General features: G+C 36.0%; 1 protein-coding gene across 4 annotated transcripts in view; it reads right to left on the reverse strand.

Moving 5' to 3' along the window:
- Positions 1–1626: 1626 nt before the first annotated feature.
- The window catches only part of LOC123755329 (protein Aster-B), a 150439-nt gene continuing 134666 nt past the window's right edge, over positions 1627–17399 (reverse strand). For all 4 annotated transcript variants that reach the window (XM_045737856.2, XM_045737858.2, XM_045737855.2 and 1 more), the window contains exons 8-15: positions 16086–16329; positions 14537–14701; positions 13641–13765; positions 12190–12382; positions 11210–11446; positions 9559–9742; positions 9303–9429; positions 1627–5543 (exon numbers count right to left, since the gene is read on the reverse strand). In XM_045737856.2, the coding sequence (XP_045593812.1) occupies positions 5289–5543; positions 9303–9429; positions 9559–9742; positions 11210–11446; positions 12190–12382; positions 13641–13765; positions 14537–14701; positions 16086–16329 (1530 nt within the window). In that variant the 3' untranslated portion in view covers positions 1627–5288. The remainder of the gene's footprint in view (positions 5544–9302; positions 9430–9558; positions 9743–11209; positions 11447–12189; positions 12383–13640; positions 13766–14536; positions 14702–16085; positions 16330–17399) is intronic.

The raw sequence follows: 17399 nt of genomic DNA on the forward strand, positions 1-17399 counted from the left end.
AACCACCTTCAGTCATGACCCCGAGTCCCAATATTTGCCAAGAAATGGGAGCACAATATTAAGTCCTCTACTACACAGTAGTTTGCTAGTTTTCAAAAAGGTCATGAAGTGCTTGATTGAACTTTGTGTAGAAACTCTAGTTAACAGGAGGGTGTTCATTCATAGCTTGGCTTAACTGTATTTTATTTTTGGCAAATCAATGAAGTAAATCACCATCATGAATGCAGCTAAAAAACTAAGAGCATTTTTGGTCATACCACCACAATGGAAGAAAAGATTGGAGGTGTACAACTATGGGAACTCCACACAACTGTAGGAAATGCTTCTGTAAGCTGAAGTAACAAATTATAAATCCTTATAAATTTCTCTTCAGGCTGATGTCTGTCGAGACCTTGAAACAATGCAGAGCTGTTTACAGGTTATTTCACCTCAGAGTACCTTAAAATGCAAAAGTGGTTTGGTAGTCTTTTTTTTTTTTTTTTAAGTTTTTCTTCTGAAAGATGACCTCAGTGACTTGACAATACAAATGTGCCATGAATTTAATAGACATTGAGAATTCTGGAGTTTATTTTAAGCAAGTTTACTAAGGCAGCACTGATTCCATTTGCAACAACAGTACTTAACCGAGATAAGTCAGGATCTTCAGCGCTTGCTGATATCAACATGGAAACGCAAAATTCCCCAAATGTCAAATACATAAACATTGCTTTAACGAAGACCACTCGACAACTTGGTTTTAAATTTTTTCTAGTAAGTAGCCATTAACCTTTGCATGAAAATCAATAGCAAGTGGTTTCTAATATAATATTTTTAAGCATAATTATTCTGTAAGGTTTGTTGTAATCTTATTATTATTTCTGAATGAAGGATAATAAAATTTGAAGCACAACATAGAGATTCCCCACCAAATTCCAATACAGTTTTGGTAATTACTTTTAATTATTAATAATTACTAATTATTATCATTCCTTCTTTAGATGTATTAATATACGAAAGTGCTTAGGGAAATTCCTGTTTCAATTGTTCCTCCATGGTCTGACACTATCATATACCTGTATATACAGTATATAACTGCTCTTTATAATTTTTTTAGTCATTGGAAGATGTAAAATGGCATACCTTTGTGTGTATATCTGGAAAAGGGGTCAGCAACCTTCCAAGAGGTCTATGGACCTAAAACATTGTTAAGTACCACTAAACACATTTCTGACGACTAAATTTACTTTTCTTGTCTCTTCAAAAAGAGGTTCTCAGTTCCCAGTACTGTACTAGGTTTTCTTATTCCAAGATCGTCCAGCCACTTGAACTGGACGGTAGAGCGTCAGTCTCGGCTCTTGCAGGTCGGCGTTCAATCACCGACTTTCCAAGTGATTGGGCATCATTCCTTCTCACCCCTCTCCATCCAAAATCCTTATCCTCATCCCTTCCAAGTGCTATATAGTCATAATGGCTTGTATTTTCTTCTGATAATTACCTTACCTTATTCCAAGATCAAACACCCTCGGCATTGGTCTTTTGCTTCACTTGCTTTATGTAGTATTTTCACATACTAGCATCAACATATATCATAAAATAATAATACATCAATGATAACATGAATGTTTACACATGTATAAAAAAAAAACGTTTTTGGATACAGGGAATTTATTTAAGATACCATCTAATATTTAACAAAGTTATTGATTATATACATGTGTAGCTCAAAGCAATCTTTGGAAATTCTTAAAAGGCGGTAAAATCCAACATCCAAATAATTGATTAAATTAGAAATTCCATGAATTATAAAATATTAGAAGAGACTAGTAAAAAGCTACTTCCCATTTAAAACCAGCCAAAATATGTGCTACAGGATAAGCATACCACTGTGCATTAGTAAGGTACCCGAATACTTCCCAAAACAAACTACAGTACTGTTTTTATTGCAAAACTACTATTACCACTACTAAACTACCAATACTGGTACTATGAAATGCCTCGCTTTAGTAATTATTATAATTACTAAATGGGTATTATTTTAAAATACTGCACTCAAAATATCTTAGGTTTTTAATTATAAATTTAGAATGCATCAAAGGAAATGGTTTTGAACTAAACACGCATTAACATCAACTGTGTCAATATTAAGAAATACATTCGACTCTAGTGCACTTAATACACGACGGCCACAAAACCAAATAAAATATATCAATAATCTTAATAAAATTATGTTTGTATTCAGAATAGGTTGGAGTCTTATGTTACATTTAACACCTTCCAATTTCTTTAAATATAATCATATCTTTTTAATTATAGTTCAGTGCAAGCCAAGTTACTCCTTGCATAATTCTGCAAATTAGTCCCTAAAGTATGTAACAAAGCTGAATATGCAATACATAAAACTGCTATTCGGGTAGTATAAAGGTTGGCCTTAGTTGCCTATGGAAGCACAACTGAGAGGATTAAAGGTTACCCTCCCTCATCCTCTTTCACTGAGGATGCTTTTCTATAGCCACGTTAGTTCCTTCAGCTTCTAGTATTCTCTCCTTGTGGAAAATTACTGCGGCAAGTTAATGCAGTGGGGAAAGTTTGGAATTTTTGTAACATTTTCATATAAAGGAAATAGAATTTGCTTTTTTTATATTTAGGAAGGAAAATATAGCATAAACTTTTAAAAACCAGCAAACATTTTCAATATGACTTTCATCCAATGAATTTGGTGTATAATTGAAGGGTTCAGGAATGATTCTCAATCTGACGAACCCACAACTGACATTGTTACGGACAAAGCATTTAAAGTATGTACAGTACTTAAAAATTAACAGGGAACATATCAGTCTAAAAGTTAACATTGAACTTCACCAAATCTTAACATAAATCTTTGATCCCAGTGGCTTACAACATTACTAAATTATCCTTACTGCCAGCAGTAGTACAATAAGTTTCCAAAACCCATGTTACCTTTTAAGATTGATTTTTGTTCTAATGTACATACTAATGCTGCAACACAAACTATAAATTAGAATATAAAACACTTCTATAGCATCATCTCGAATTAAGACCAGAACTAAGCAAGCAAACAATATCCATTTGCACACCAAATATCATCCGAGGCTCGCCATTACGTAAAGAATGTTCGTATTCGTGCACAACTAAAGATAAAGCGAGGAACAAAATTAAAATATATAAAACAATACCTATGTCTATTAGTATCACAGCCAGCTTGCAACACAATCATTCACATCTATTAAGAACATAATTATTGCTTTTGTGCACAGTTGAAATTTAATGTTCTCATTACTAGGTAAGGAAATACATAGTTATTCAAGATTCTTCAAATAAAAATGTCAAGTTTTTGTCCAAAACACATTCACAGAGTAACCACCGAAGTAGAAAGTGCAGGAAAACCTACCTATTCCTCTGCCATCATTACACACCGACACGCTTGTTGTCTCAATTTCAACAGCTAGGCTCTACCACGTTACAAGAGACACCAGAATTTTGTCATAACCAAGTAGACTCATAACTGTTTATGAGTCTACAATGAATAGACTCGTAGTCTACAATGAATAGACTCGTAGTCTACTCACTGATATTGGTCTACTATCTTGTTTCATAGAGTGAGCTATGACACCCTATGATACTGCGTAGCATAATGTACAAAAAATCACATGCATACAAGTATGCATGTTTCATGCCGAATTACCAGAACTGCACCATTGGCATGGTGCAGAGTCATGAATTGGACTCGTGGATAGAGGGCAAAAGCAGCTTGGCGTAATAGCTTGAGAATTTTTACTTTTCTCATCTCTTTTTTTTTTATTTTTTTAGTCTGCACTTGATGAAATAGTTACATTAATTACTAATTTGTTTAGACCTAGCTTTACCAATATTAAGCAGAGTTGAGGAATAATAGGCATATTTAAGTTAGGTCAGTTTACCAAGTTTTTCAGTTCCAAAGAAAAGGGTGTATATTGTGTTTACTCAACTAGCTATATCAATCGACTTGCAAACTAAATAAAAATTAATAATCTAGTTTTTAAGAAAATTTATCTTTTTGGGTAAATTTGGCATTAGGTACATTATATTTTTAATGTGTAATATATATAAATATATAGCATTATATTTTATTACTTGACTGCAAGCCGCTTTATGTTGGAAGGGAATGAGCTTCTACTCTTGGACCCTACTTCAGCTAACAATTTTGTGCGCTATTATGCATGCATGTTTCCATTTCTTAAAAGCTATATTTGTTCTGCAGAAGTGCTTTTCTCAGTACCTAACTAATGCATAGTACGTAGTCTTTCATGCATCATGTGCACTAGCGCTGAAAATAAAACACTGCTATTACTCTTTACTACTGTAATGATATGCACTGCAATTATTACAGATAATAGGAATAAATCTTGCATTAAAAAATAAATATGCATCTCAGACCTGAAGATTACAATTGGCAGCTATCACAAGATAAATTGAATTTAAACAAAATTAACTTCTAAATATACACAATTTTATCATATGAACATAAAAGACAAAATGAATGAAGAAAATGTACTTTTATGCACATGTTCACGGGTAAGGCTAATTTAGGTCATGCTGAATATAGACAGTCTTTGTATATAATTACACAAATATGCTCATATCATAATAAGTAATTATAATACTGCTAGTTAAAGTGCAGAAAAGAAATTGTCAAAACTAATTGGGTAATTTAGTGTGTGATCAAGCCAACATTGGTCCTTGAACCAGGTCATACAATGGAATGAGTCAACGCTCCACAACCTTTCATTTAAACATCGAGTTAGTCTGCATCATGATGGTCAGACTTCACAAGCATGCACTACTTGCACTGACACTTTGTAAAAATGTTGATGTGCAAGCAGAGGATCTAGCATCTATATCCTTACAACAGAATCCCTTTGCAAAGAAACTTTTGCCCAAAGCCAAAACCAGATCCACAATTGTTCAACTACCCTCAAAATTTGTCCTATTTGCTGCCAAATAGTAGGGGTTAGTACAAGTCTTGTTCACCTTATAAAGGGACTAGATATTTTCACCAACAATCACCTGCTTAATTAAACTTTGTGATGCACGTATTTTACAAATACCTGCTACCAATGTCCATCACAAACAGGTTAGTAGTTCACCTCTAACTGCAAGAGATTTTCTTATAAAACAAAAAATGGCTCAACATGAGACATAAGATTTATCCACACACTTGCACACAAGGGGTACTCATCAACGCACACCAAATGTCTGTCAACTTTATATAACACAGATATTTAAAATATTTCTACTTTAAAATAACACACTCAGAGTTCCAAATACTCATGTTTCCCATTTTCTTGTCTGTTTCTGTACGCATTGTCACCATTACGTTCTGGAATGTCAGGCCCTGTGGTGGGATCAATTGGACTTCCTTCTTGATCCCAGTGAGGTGGTTCTGAAGCCGATCTGCGTTGAGATTCCGCTTCATGTAAACTCTGAATTTGTCTTAAGAGCAACTGAAGCTTGGAGGCATGATGTGGAGGTATAGAGGTATGCAGAGCACGTAATGATTCTTCCGCCTAAGAAGGAAAATTTTTGCTTAATTAACTACTTAAAGATACAGTATATACTTAATAACTAGAATGTCATTAGTATTATTTATATGGGAAGAAATATAACAAATGCACAAGGAAAAAACTAAAATTTTTCAATTTGCACTTTTAAGAAATTATATATAAAAACTTGCAGCTTTGCCATTTCTGCAAATAATGAATTATAAAAATATTTCATACAGCCTGTAGATTCAGGACTATCTACAGCTTTTATCTTACAACCATCACAGGCAAGTGACCAACTGATAAATATTTTCTCAATGTAGTAACAAAATTCATCTACCCTTTAGATAATACAGTGGAACCTTGATTAACGAATTTAATCCGTTCCGGCACCAAGCTCGTCGTGTGAAATGCTCTTCTTTCAAAACGAACTTCCCCATTTTAAATATTGGAAATAAAAATAATCAGTTCCACCACCGACAAACATCAATATGATATTCGACTTTGCAAATAATGGAGCAGCCTACCTGACATATACTGTACTGAACGAACCTTTATGACTATCAAATTTGTTTAATTTTTTTTTTAAGAAACATGGAGCAGCCTACCTGACATACACTGAACAAATCTTTGACATTCATTCTTTTTTCATGTTTCTTAAAAAAAAAAAAAATTGGAACAAATTTGAAAAAAGGAAAAATGTCAAAGGTTCAATCAGTGTTTGTCAGGTAGGCTGACAAACACTGAAACACTAGGTTTGTCAGGTAGGGAGCCGGTCGGCCGAGCAGACAGCACGCTGGACTTGTGATCCTGTGGTCCTGGGTTCGATCCCAGGCGCCGGCGAGAAACAATGGGCAGAGTTTCTTTCACCCTATGCCCCCCTGTTACCTAGCAGTAAAATTGGTACCTGGGTGTTAGTCAGCTGTCACCGGCTGCTTCTTGGGGGTGGAGGCCTGGTCGAGGACCGGGCCGCGGGGACACTAAAAGCCCCGAAATCATCTCAAGATAACCTCAAGATATAGGCTGCTCCATTATGACAATCTTTCTTTGTTTCAAATGTGTTCAATTTGTTTTGTATTTTTCATCTATAAATTAATAATGGAGCAGCCTACCTGGCACACACTGAATGAACCTTTATGACATTTTTCCTTTTATCATATTTGTTTAATTTTTTTTTTTTTAAAGAAACATGAAGCAGCCTACTTGACACACTGAACAAACCTTTTTGACATGTGTTCTTTTTCAAAATGTTTTCATTTATTTCTGTTTATTCTACAAAAAAATTCAATGCTTTGCAACATCACAGCAGTCACCCCTTTACATCCCAGCATCATTAGCATCTTTAAACAAAATAATTTATTTGCATCCGAGGAAGGGGTCCAAGAATGTGCGAGAGCAGTGGGACATGGACAAACCACATGGTTTCCTCGTTAATCAAATGAGCGCTTGCCAATCGGGACAAATTGTCGGCGATCGGCGCGCTCGTTATTCAAAATGTTTGTAAATTGAGGCGTTCATCACTCGAGGTTCCACTGTAATTGCTATCTCAGTTAAGCTTTGCACACAGGAGGAAGAGGCAAATCATAAGGCATACGACACTGGCCCCATTGACCCTAGAAAAAGATTTACACATCTTACAGTGGTCACCCAGGTGCACTGGAAGAGACATTGGAAAAACCGATGTTGGAGCTGGAAGTTACTTGCTTCTTTCTACCTGACCACTTACGGAGGGTAAAAAAACTGCTAGTACCTAACAAATCTGTCCACTCGCCTTGCACTCAGTCATACAATTTTTGGATCACAAAAACTGTAATAAGTTTTGTACATCATGATACAGTATGTAAAAGTTAAACAAATATACTATAAGCCCATTAGTCGATTTACAAGTTTAAATTGTAAATTAGGAAAGAGCTTCCATTAAGTTGTAAAAATTTTCTCTGGTTGTAGACAAAACCAAAGTGATATAAAAACCAACAGTAAATATATGAAGGATATGCTAATTTCTTATTAGAATTGTATGAAAATGGAAAAACAGAAATCAGAGCAGGAAAAGACAATTTTTGAATTATTAAAATATACAAGAACACAGGCATACAAGAAACTCCGTAAGCCCTATTACGTCGCGAGGCAGCTTCCATTTATATCCATTCAAACTAATTCATACATTGTACATGTCTAACCTACACCTGAATCAATATGGTGATCTCACATCAACTATATTACCCAGTCACTTGTTTCATAAATCCACAACCCAAATTTCCAAACCAATATATTTACCCTGGTCTTTCCCAATTCTAAGCTTATCCAATTACAACACATCTATTGCATTGTGTTCCAAGTGTTAATATATTTAAAATGCTATTTATATGCCTTCATCTATCTGTATACAGTATTACAATCATGTAGTATATTTCGATCCCCGGTGAAGGGAGAAACAAATGAGCACTTTCTTTCACCCTGATGCCCCTATTCACCTAGCAGTAAATAGGTACCTGGGACTTAAGCTGCTACATGGGAATGTGTAACAAAAAGGTACTAGATTCACGAAGCAGTTACGCAAGTACTTACGAACGTGTACATCTTTCCTCAATCTTTGACGGCTTTGGTTACATTTATTAAACATTTTACAAGTCTGAAAACGTCCCAGTCAACTGTTATTGTTATAAACAGCCTCCTGGTGCTTCGGAGCTCATTAACTGTTTAATAATTGCAAACAAAACCGCCAAAGATTGAGAGAAGACGTACAGGTTTGTAAGTGCTTGCGTAACTGCTTCATGAATCTGGCCCAAGGAGGCCTAGTCGAGGACCGGGCCACGGGGACGCTAAGTCCTGAAATCATCTCAAGATAACCTCAAGACAAGATGTTTCCCCCGCCCCCCCTTTTACCCAGTCTTTCTGGGCTGCAAACTAACTTTCTGTATTCAACAGTACAGTGACCAAAATTTAACTAAATAATTTAAATGGGGCCTAAGAAGAGCAAGACAAAGCTGAAGAAAAATATTAGACATTTTGTTTCTAAAGCTCCTAGAAATAAATTCCAGTACGGTATCCTTTTTTGAATGCTGCAATCTCGGTTACAAATAGATGTGCATAATATACGTACTGGAAAAGACAGTAACCTCGTTAAAACACAAGCAACCCTTAGGAAAGACGGCTTGTGAATCCCTTATTAATCTATGCTATCCAAGCTGCTTTTGGAATTATCGATTGATGCATTTTTCCTACAATAGATATTAAGCTAACTTGATGACCGAGCCAAGTGATATCTCTCTCTACTCGAAAATCTGCACATTTGCAACCCTTCATGAGTCTTGTATTTTTCTCAAATGTTATTAAATATGAAAGACAAGGGCTCACTAAGCTTGTCTTTACATTAAGAACCTTGGTAACACTTTGGCTCTAGGAACTTAATAGCATTAATTGGTCTATTTGTTTAGTAACTTCCTCCATGGTAACCACTAAACTAATAAACTTTATCTCTATCACCTACTTGGATTTGTTCAGTTGTAGGCACAATATCAAGGGAGTAAACAGACACGCTTATTAAAAATACCACCCATTTTTTTTACCAACAGTTACCCGACTCGTCTAATTTTTCAATGGCAGAGTCTTCTTTCTCCCTTATCTTTGCTCGATAGAATCAGAAAAAAAAAGCTTTAGGAATTCTCCCTCCCTCCCCTGCTATACATGTATTTCAGAATTTCTTTTAACATACCTGCCAATAATATTTAGAACTTTCCCAAGTTAACACATTTCTCTGGATTATTAAGTGCTTCAACTAACCTTTCTAAGAAATCCTGCAGCCTCCTCAATAGATTTTCTCCATCTCTCAACTTCAGCAGCATGTAGAGCTTCCTGCTGTTGCAGTATTCGCACCCACTCCTCAAGAGGACCCCCATTAGCTCCAGACCTAAGGGATATCCATCATGTAGAATATATGCACATCAGTAAAAATGTATGTATCCCCACATATCTGTTTTGAGTGTATTGTATCTTGAATGTACACATATATGCAAATGTGTGTAAATCAACCACTCACCTAAACATACTAGGATCCAGATTTGGATACGGAGTGGAGCGGAGGAACATTTTTTCTTCCAGTGCCCAGAGTTTGTAATACAATAAAGCATTGAGGGTCAACAGAATTACTAAGGTTACCACCACCATTCTTACAGGACCTTCATTTGATGAATTGTTGTTGTCTGGAGTAACGGTTGGTAATGCTGAAAAGTGATAAGGCGTTAGTGCATCCTGAATACAACATGAGCCACTAAACAGTTACCAATTGTCATACTTGCTTAATTTTCCTGAAGTTTCCCGCCAAACATACACCGAAACTACGACATTGCTACAACGTTCGAACAAGTTTTAACACCTAACCAGTTATAACCAATATAGCAAGTTGTAACAACGTTCTAATACAGTACGTCATAAACAAGTTAAGCCAAGATGTAACAACTTTATTACAAGTTGTAACAAGCGGAAGAGAGAGAGAGTTTCGGTTTGTATTTCCAGGGTTTATATCAAAAGTTACATGACACTTCTGGGAGTCAAACTAGGATCTAGTAATGTTAGTGCCACATACTGCCCACTACACCATGACAAAGCTATTAGCATTAGGTTTGACATCTCCAGCCCTCTAGATAAAAGTTCTTGCTCTTGCATTATTGTAAACAAACTCTTAAGTAGTTACAGGATTTCAGAAACATCAATTTTCACTCATCATTCAATGAATTAGGACTACATCAAAGTTTCACATCATTGGAGCATACATTCAATCTGTTGTCAAATAACATTAACAATCTACTTTGTGTCTGTAAAAATTTCTCCATTATCTTTTTGATAAAGGCTTCTTCTCAGAGAGATTATATCTTTTTAGTTCTTTAGAGCACAGAGCATCTCTAAGTTCCATTTGTCTTTAACAAACTATCTGCTTCATTATTTTTCTGTTTGCTATCCCTTCATCCACATTAACTCCATGAATGGTTAATTGTAACCTGTTTTAACATCTTCATAACTCTGCCTCATTCTTAGTCATAAGTAATAAGGAGTCATGAAATGGAATATGACCAGGTCAGTAATTTCTAATTAAATGAACCGATAACACCATGAACAATTTGTAAACCTATCATGAACCAAATTTGGGCACTATTCAAACTTCTTTGCTTGGCTGGACATTACAAATTAACCTTATTATCAGTGATAGGTTCACAATAACTTTCACATAGCCAAAGATACCAACCTAGCCTTGTTCTGATCAGGCTTAACATAACCAAGTACAAACCTATTCTATTTGTACAAATAGAAAATCTCTAGTTCTTATTCTCCAATCAATGCTTAAAAACATCCTTATATTCTAGCTTTTATCTGCACACATGCCAAATTAAGCTGCTCATTTCATCACACTGTTCTTCACTCATTAAAGAGCACATGTCTTGCTCTCTCACTCATCCTTGCAATCTTCAATCCTCTCTCCACTTCATTTTCAACAGCGCTCCATAAAGACCTACCATATCAAACTTCAGTCTCTTTTGCTTCAGTGTATTTCCCTCACCTTTCACACAGCCATACAAACCTAATACAAAATAATACATTTAGTACAGCTTTAGTATACAGTATTTAGACTACAGGACACCATTTAACAGACATATGTCACCATTATTAAAAAAAAATTATTTTAATTAACTTACTTAGTTTTCTGGCAGGGATTTGTGTGGCTTTGTGCATATCCTTAACTTTAACTTTAACTTTATCGGGATAAACTTGTGATGGGAGAAGTACATCTGGAGTTTCGCACTTGCTTCCAACACGTCGTCTTCTCCGTCGTGTTCTCTTCAGGTTGGAGCGATCAACTTCGGCTAGCAGTGCTGCATTGATGTCATTCAGCAGAGATTCAACGCCACTAAATGCATTCTTATCAATTACTCCTACAAACAGTGGTAAGGTTTTAGGATTTTCAAAATTAGTGCAATACAGTAGAGCTAAATCAAATAACTGGGATCACATGTATGTTTGGCAATAAGTGATCCTTATATGAATTTATAATTTTATAATACAGCTGTAGCTGAGCAGGCAAAAATCTAAAATGGTCAGGGTGAAGTTCATACTGATTTTCTGATTTAGGATACTGGATACTTGTCATTCCAAATAAAAGCCTGACTAATATATGGTATAACTTTACTAATGATCTTTATTTTAACCAACAAGCCTCGTGTTAATTAACATTTATGATATAAAAACTAAAAGTTAAAAAGCTAGTAAATATACACAAGGAAGAGTGGCTGAATCACTCACAGGCTAAGCACTGTTAATAAACTTAGCAATGTGCTTGCATTTTTATTTAGATTTTGATACTTATGTGAACAGCAGCAGCAGTAGTCAATGTGAATAATGTACCCAAAGTGGCAAGCTCCTACATACCAATGTTTGTAGATGTAAGCTGATGAGAAAGGACCAAAGAGGGATGAGGGAGGAGGAGGCAGAGGAGAAAGGGGGAAAAGACAAAAAAAAAAAGGGAGACTATGGAACAACAAGAGCTTGCACTGTACCAAACTCTTACACAAATAATGAACGCTAACATATAATTTAATGCAGAATGAACAGCCAAGTCACCAAAATCATAATGTGTAAAGTATGCAATAAATTTGTCTCAAAACATTCACAAAATTACCTTTCATGAAGCCCCATACATTCTTCTTGTATTTCACTTGAGACCAAACACTAATCCTGGTTTCAGTGCTTGACTCACGGGTCAAACACCAATGATTGGAAACAAAGAAAGAGTCAGCATATGGAATACCAGCATTGCAAGCTTCAGCATCAACTGTATAGATTTCTCCGGGTTTACTGAATGGGGACACAACCTGAAAAAGGAAACAGTTGAAAGATTAGGGATGTCAAGTTGCTTAAAAATCTAATAAAAAGATTACTTTGATTAAAATTAACATAATAAAATTAATTATTTCATCAACTGAATTACAAAAAATATAAGCTTAGCATCCCCCTAAGGCCCTAGGGTTGAGTTTGTTCAGAAATCAGAAACGTTTCCACGAGTGATGGTAGGAAAGCAGAAAATGTGTGGGGCACGTGGTGCAAATTTGAATACTTCATTGTGATAAAAGAGCAAGTGAAAAGGCTAGGACTGATCAAGGGGTTAAAAACACAGAAGACAGATACTGTATAGTAAGTGGATTGTGCACAAGACATCTACTACAATTAAAATCCTCATCAGAAGCAGAAATAACTATCACTGCCACACTTGTGTCTCACACACAAACCAGGAGGAATACCTAACAAACTTCAGAGATGCTGAACTGATCATCAAAGAAGAAGAAATCATTAAGAGAGCATCATGTCTGCAGGTCACCAAACACTACAACACCACCAAACACAATGACAGCAACTCCAGCACTACTGCTACTCTTGCTAAATTAATACTGCAGAAACATATACTGCACAGCTGTTGTATTGTAATGCATAATCCATGATATCTTGCCTTGACCTAACTGACCTTATCAAATCTCTCATTTGAGGACTATTGGAGGTCTCTGGAGACCACCACCACCATTTGACCACAACATTCTCCACAACCACTTTCCTTGTATAGACAGAGCCTAATGTATATTGAGTACACTTGCATGAAAGTAAGATGTGCAATGCTGACATACAGTAATGAAAGTGATCAAGTGTATTACACCAGTTATTTTCTTGTATATATTAAATAAAATGTTCCAGCAGATGTATTATCACAACACTAGCAAATTAGAAAATATATAAACAAACTGCAATTCAAATGCCTGAGCATAGTCAGTATATTATACTTTTTTTGTGTCCTCTTAATGTTAATTTTTTGTATAAAATCAGATATGTAACTGTATAACCTTGCATAATAAAGTGTACACCATAAAAAAAGGGGGGTGGTAGGAGAAGCGAACACTCTTACGTATTCAGAGTTAAATGGCAAGTTTTTCCCTGAATGCTCTGTGTTCCCTTCTCTGAGGCTGTGGGTCCCTATAATTGCACCAGAGGTGGTACCCCCCTTTATAACTTTGAATGTATATTTCTAAGTACCTAGGACTTTACTAGTTAATGTAAACTATAAAAACTATTAACAAACCTTACCTGTGTCTCCGTGACATGAGAAACTTTGGGTCCAAAGCTATTAGGAGGAAGTGTCAGGGTGTACATAACCTGGCGGAGTTTTTGGTTGGTGTCTGGGTTACTCTGCCATGGACTTGCTACAACATCTGGAAAACATTTACACAGTATTAAAGCATCTCTGTTTGCATGTGTACAGTACTATATTTCTGAATATGAACAATGTGGCATTTCAATCCGATAGTGCTCAAGTTTGTTTTGAATGCCAAATTAAAATGTTGGTTAAATTTTACATACTGTATTTGTATGACATATCACATATGCTGTCATAAAAATGCAATTATTTTTATTCAGGTGTAAATACAAATTCAACCATGTGGTAAAAAACAAAAATAACATGTAAATTTTTACATGCACCCGTAATAACTTTAGGTAACCCTGACCTCCATAAAAATGCCATACAGTATAATAATTCCCATTGTTGGAGGTACAGGAAACCTGTGCTTACCAATAAATGATTATGGGGAAAGGGGGGGGGGGGGACTATCAGGAGATAGCACCAAGCTGTTACGACTATATAACACTAGGAAGGGATTAGGATAAGGATTTTGGATGCGACAGGGAAAAGGAACTATCGAGGATTGAACGCTAACCCCCTCTCTCTCTCACCCTCTCTCAGCATTACTTATTTCATCATTTTTTTCTTCAAAATGGGGGATGGAATTGGCTTCAACCTCCTCTTCCTACTTACCCTCCCAACTTCCTCCCTATCAACAGTTTTTGAGGTATACGGGGTGTTGCATTTCCCTCAAAAACAACCGAGTAAGAGCCAAATACCTGTAGTTATACCAACCCTATGTTACATCTTAACTAACCAAAGACCTACAATGGCAATCTGTAAAATATTAGATAATCCTTGCCTGAGGTACTCCTGGCTGCGTAGAGATCCAACATGAACTTTGAGTTCGTAAACAGGTGTGTGAAAACCGTGTCCACTGGAAGAGAATAGACCGTGTTGATAATCTCTCGACCCTGATGGTGAGAACTTTGGTTGGGACATGCCACAGATTCTCCCGAGGGTAAACCTGAAACAAATATTTAGCTTTTAATATACATTATAATAAATCATATTCCTTTAATTAACATTTGCCATCACTTTTTCTGAACTATTTACTTTAATAAAGGCTTGAAATATTTATATCTTTATCTAGAGAAAAATGCTGCTCATGGTCGAGTCTTTAGTCTCGGACATCTTGCCTAATAAAAGTTTTTCCTAGCAAAATAGTGAAATAAAGACATCCTTAAAATATTATTAATAAAGACATTCTTAAAACAATATTAATAAATACATTCTCCCCACACTTATAAAAAAAAGTTCTACCTTGTATTTAATATAAATGTTTAAATTCTGCTCATGTCTCACTAATAAAGATATCCAACAAATGGAGTACCAAGTAAAGTACCGGACTTTATTACCAAGTTCTTCCTTAACAACCACTTTAACCTAAGAGGTATTCCTAGGATCAGGTATTCCAAACAATACCTGATCAACCGGGCTGTGATTCATACGTCAGGCTGCGAGCAGCCGCATCCAAAAGTCTGGTTGACCAGACGACTAACCAGGAAGCCTGGGGCCAGATTCATGAAGCAGTTACGCAAGTACTTACGAACGTGCACATCTTTCCTCAATCTTTGATGGCTTTTGTTACATTTATTAAACAGTTTACAAGCATGAAAACTTGCCAATCAACTGTTCTTATTGTTATAAACAGCCTCCTGGTGCTTCGGAGCTCTTTAACTGTTTAATAATTGTAAACAAAGCCGCCAAAGATTGAGAAATGATATACAGGTTCGTAAGTGTTAGCGTAACTTCTTCGTGAATCTAGCCCCTAGTCGTTGACCGGGCCACTGGACCATTGATCCCTAAAAGTTACACTAGGTACACACAACGTAGGTAGGTAAACATAAAAAAAAAAAAATCTTCTCTCATCCGAGTATTTATTCTCTATACTGATAACAAGGCAAAGTTTAATTGAGAGACCTAAAACAGTGTTTTGAGAGGATTAAATACATCCCCAGATGCACTGTACAAACCCAAATCAAAACATAGCCAAATAAACAAAATTAATTAGTTCTGAAATCTACAACTGCAGTTTTAGGATTACAGTACAAAGATGAAAACTGATTCTAAAGCTGGGGCAATACCTGCTTATTGTTCTTGAAATTCACTACAACTAGATTTATTTCAATTGCAGACAAAGGTGAATCTTTTTAAAATACAAATCCAGACTATCTGCTAATGCAAATTATCTGAAATACAGTACTATACCTACTGAACGGTATTATTAAATTAAAGTCTCCCATGCCTGCAGTAAATTTTGAGTTTTTCTACTCTGGCAGTCGGGCTCAGATATCTAAATGTATCATTCAACAAGTACATGTCAATGTATGAAAAAATAAATAACTTACAAGTAATTTTGCTGTCGGGTTCACTTTCTGTTGTATCAGACATGTCCGTTGGGATGACATCATTGGGCGGTGGGGAGGAGTTAATAGGCGAGCGATTCTGTGGACACTTTGTGGGTGATGCTGGAACTCTAGGCGGCTGAGTATTTTCTGTTCCCACCAACTCTGAAGTCTCCGAGTCACACCCACCATTCTTTGGTACTGGAGGAACTGCAGACTCGTCAATAGTATCTCTTGGACAATCATCCTGCCAACAAAATGAAGAAATACATTAGCTAGTAATACATAAAGAGAGGGGAGGGGGTTGCCTGATAATTTGATAAACATTTAAATAAATTAGGTACCTATCATTTATGAATATGGAATATTGACAATTATTTTAAGAGGTTCTGTGTTCTTGCAAAATTGCAATAGATAATAAACCTCTCTTTCAGGATATATTTAGGAGCAATGATTGTAGTTCTGAATGGATCATGAAACAAAGATGAAAGCGTGAAATAACCTTTTCTTTCTTTCTTCCTTCTATTACTCTCAATCTCTCTACACTACTTGCTAATGATCCAGAAAGGACTGAAATGCCATCACTTCCCTTATTTTCAGTTGTACATAATCCACACAAAAGCTCGAGCCAACCCTTTGCTATTGCCACTCCCTTTGCCACTGTTGCTGTCTCATCCCTGACCTTCAGTTTTCATTGGATTTAGAGTAGCAACAGAGCTGCCACAACTTCCAGCTGGCCCTTCTCTTCCGATTATCTGGAATCCACTTTGGAAGATTAAGTTCTCTATTATATGCATTTGCTTCATCTCGGATATTGCAGTGATTTGAAGTTGCCTTTCTGACACACATTCTTGAAGTTGTGGTATTAGTGGCAGGAGTGTTGGGATTGGAGGTGGTGCTGGAGGAGGCAGTAGTGACATGTCTTACCAAACAGTGAAAAGGGCCAAATGAGGTCTAGCTCTTAATGCCTTACCTATTCTCCTTGTTGTATCTGTTGTATTAAAATTTAACTTTCCAGACACTCAAATTCTTTGTCAAATCTGATATTAAAGCTATGGATGAAGGTGGTTTCCACAACTTGTTCTTCCAGTGCATTCTACTAGTTAACTGCCTATACAGTCCATGACTATTTCCTTGCATTTCTTTGAATTTTTGCATTCCCAACATGCATCTAAGTTCTCTTGTCATACTTACTCTTAATTTAAAGAGACTGTCCTTGTCAACCTTGTCAATTCCCCTCAATATCTTATAATTTGTGATCATATCTGCTTCCGTTCTTTTCTTAACCTATGCTCATACCTCTCGTGTAATTAATGT

The sequence above is a fragment of the Procambarus clarkii genome, chromosome 20 (assembly GCF_040958095.1).
Source record: "Procambarus clarkii isolate CNS0578487 chromosome 20, FALCON_Pclarkii_2.0, whole genome shotgun sequence".
NCBI lineage: Eukaryota > Metazoa > Arthropoda > Malacostraca > Decapoda > Cambaridae > Procambarus > Procambarus clarkii.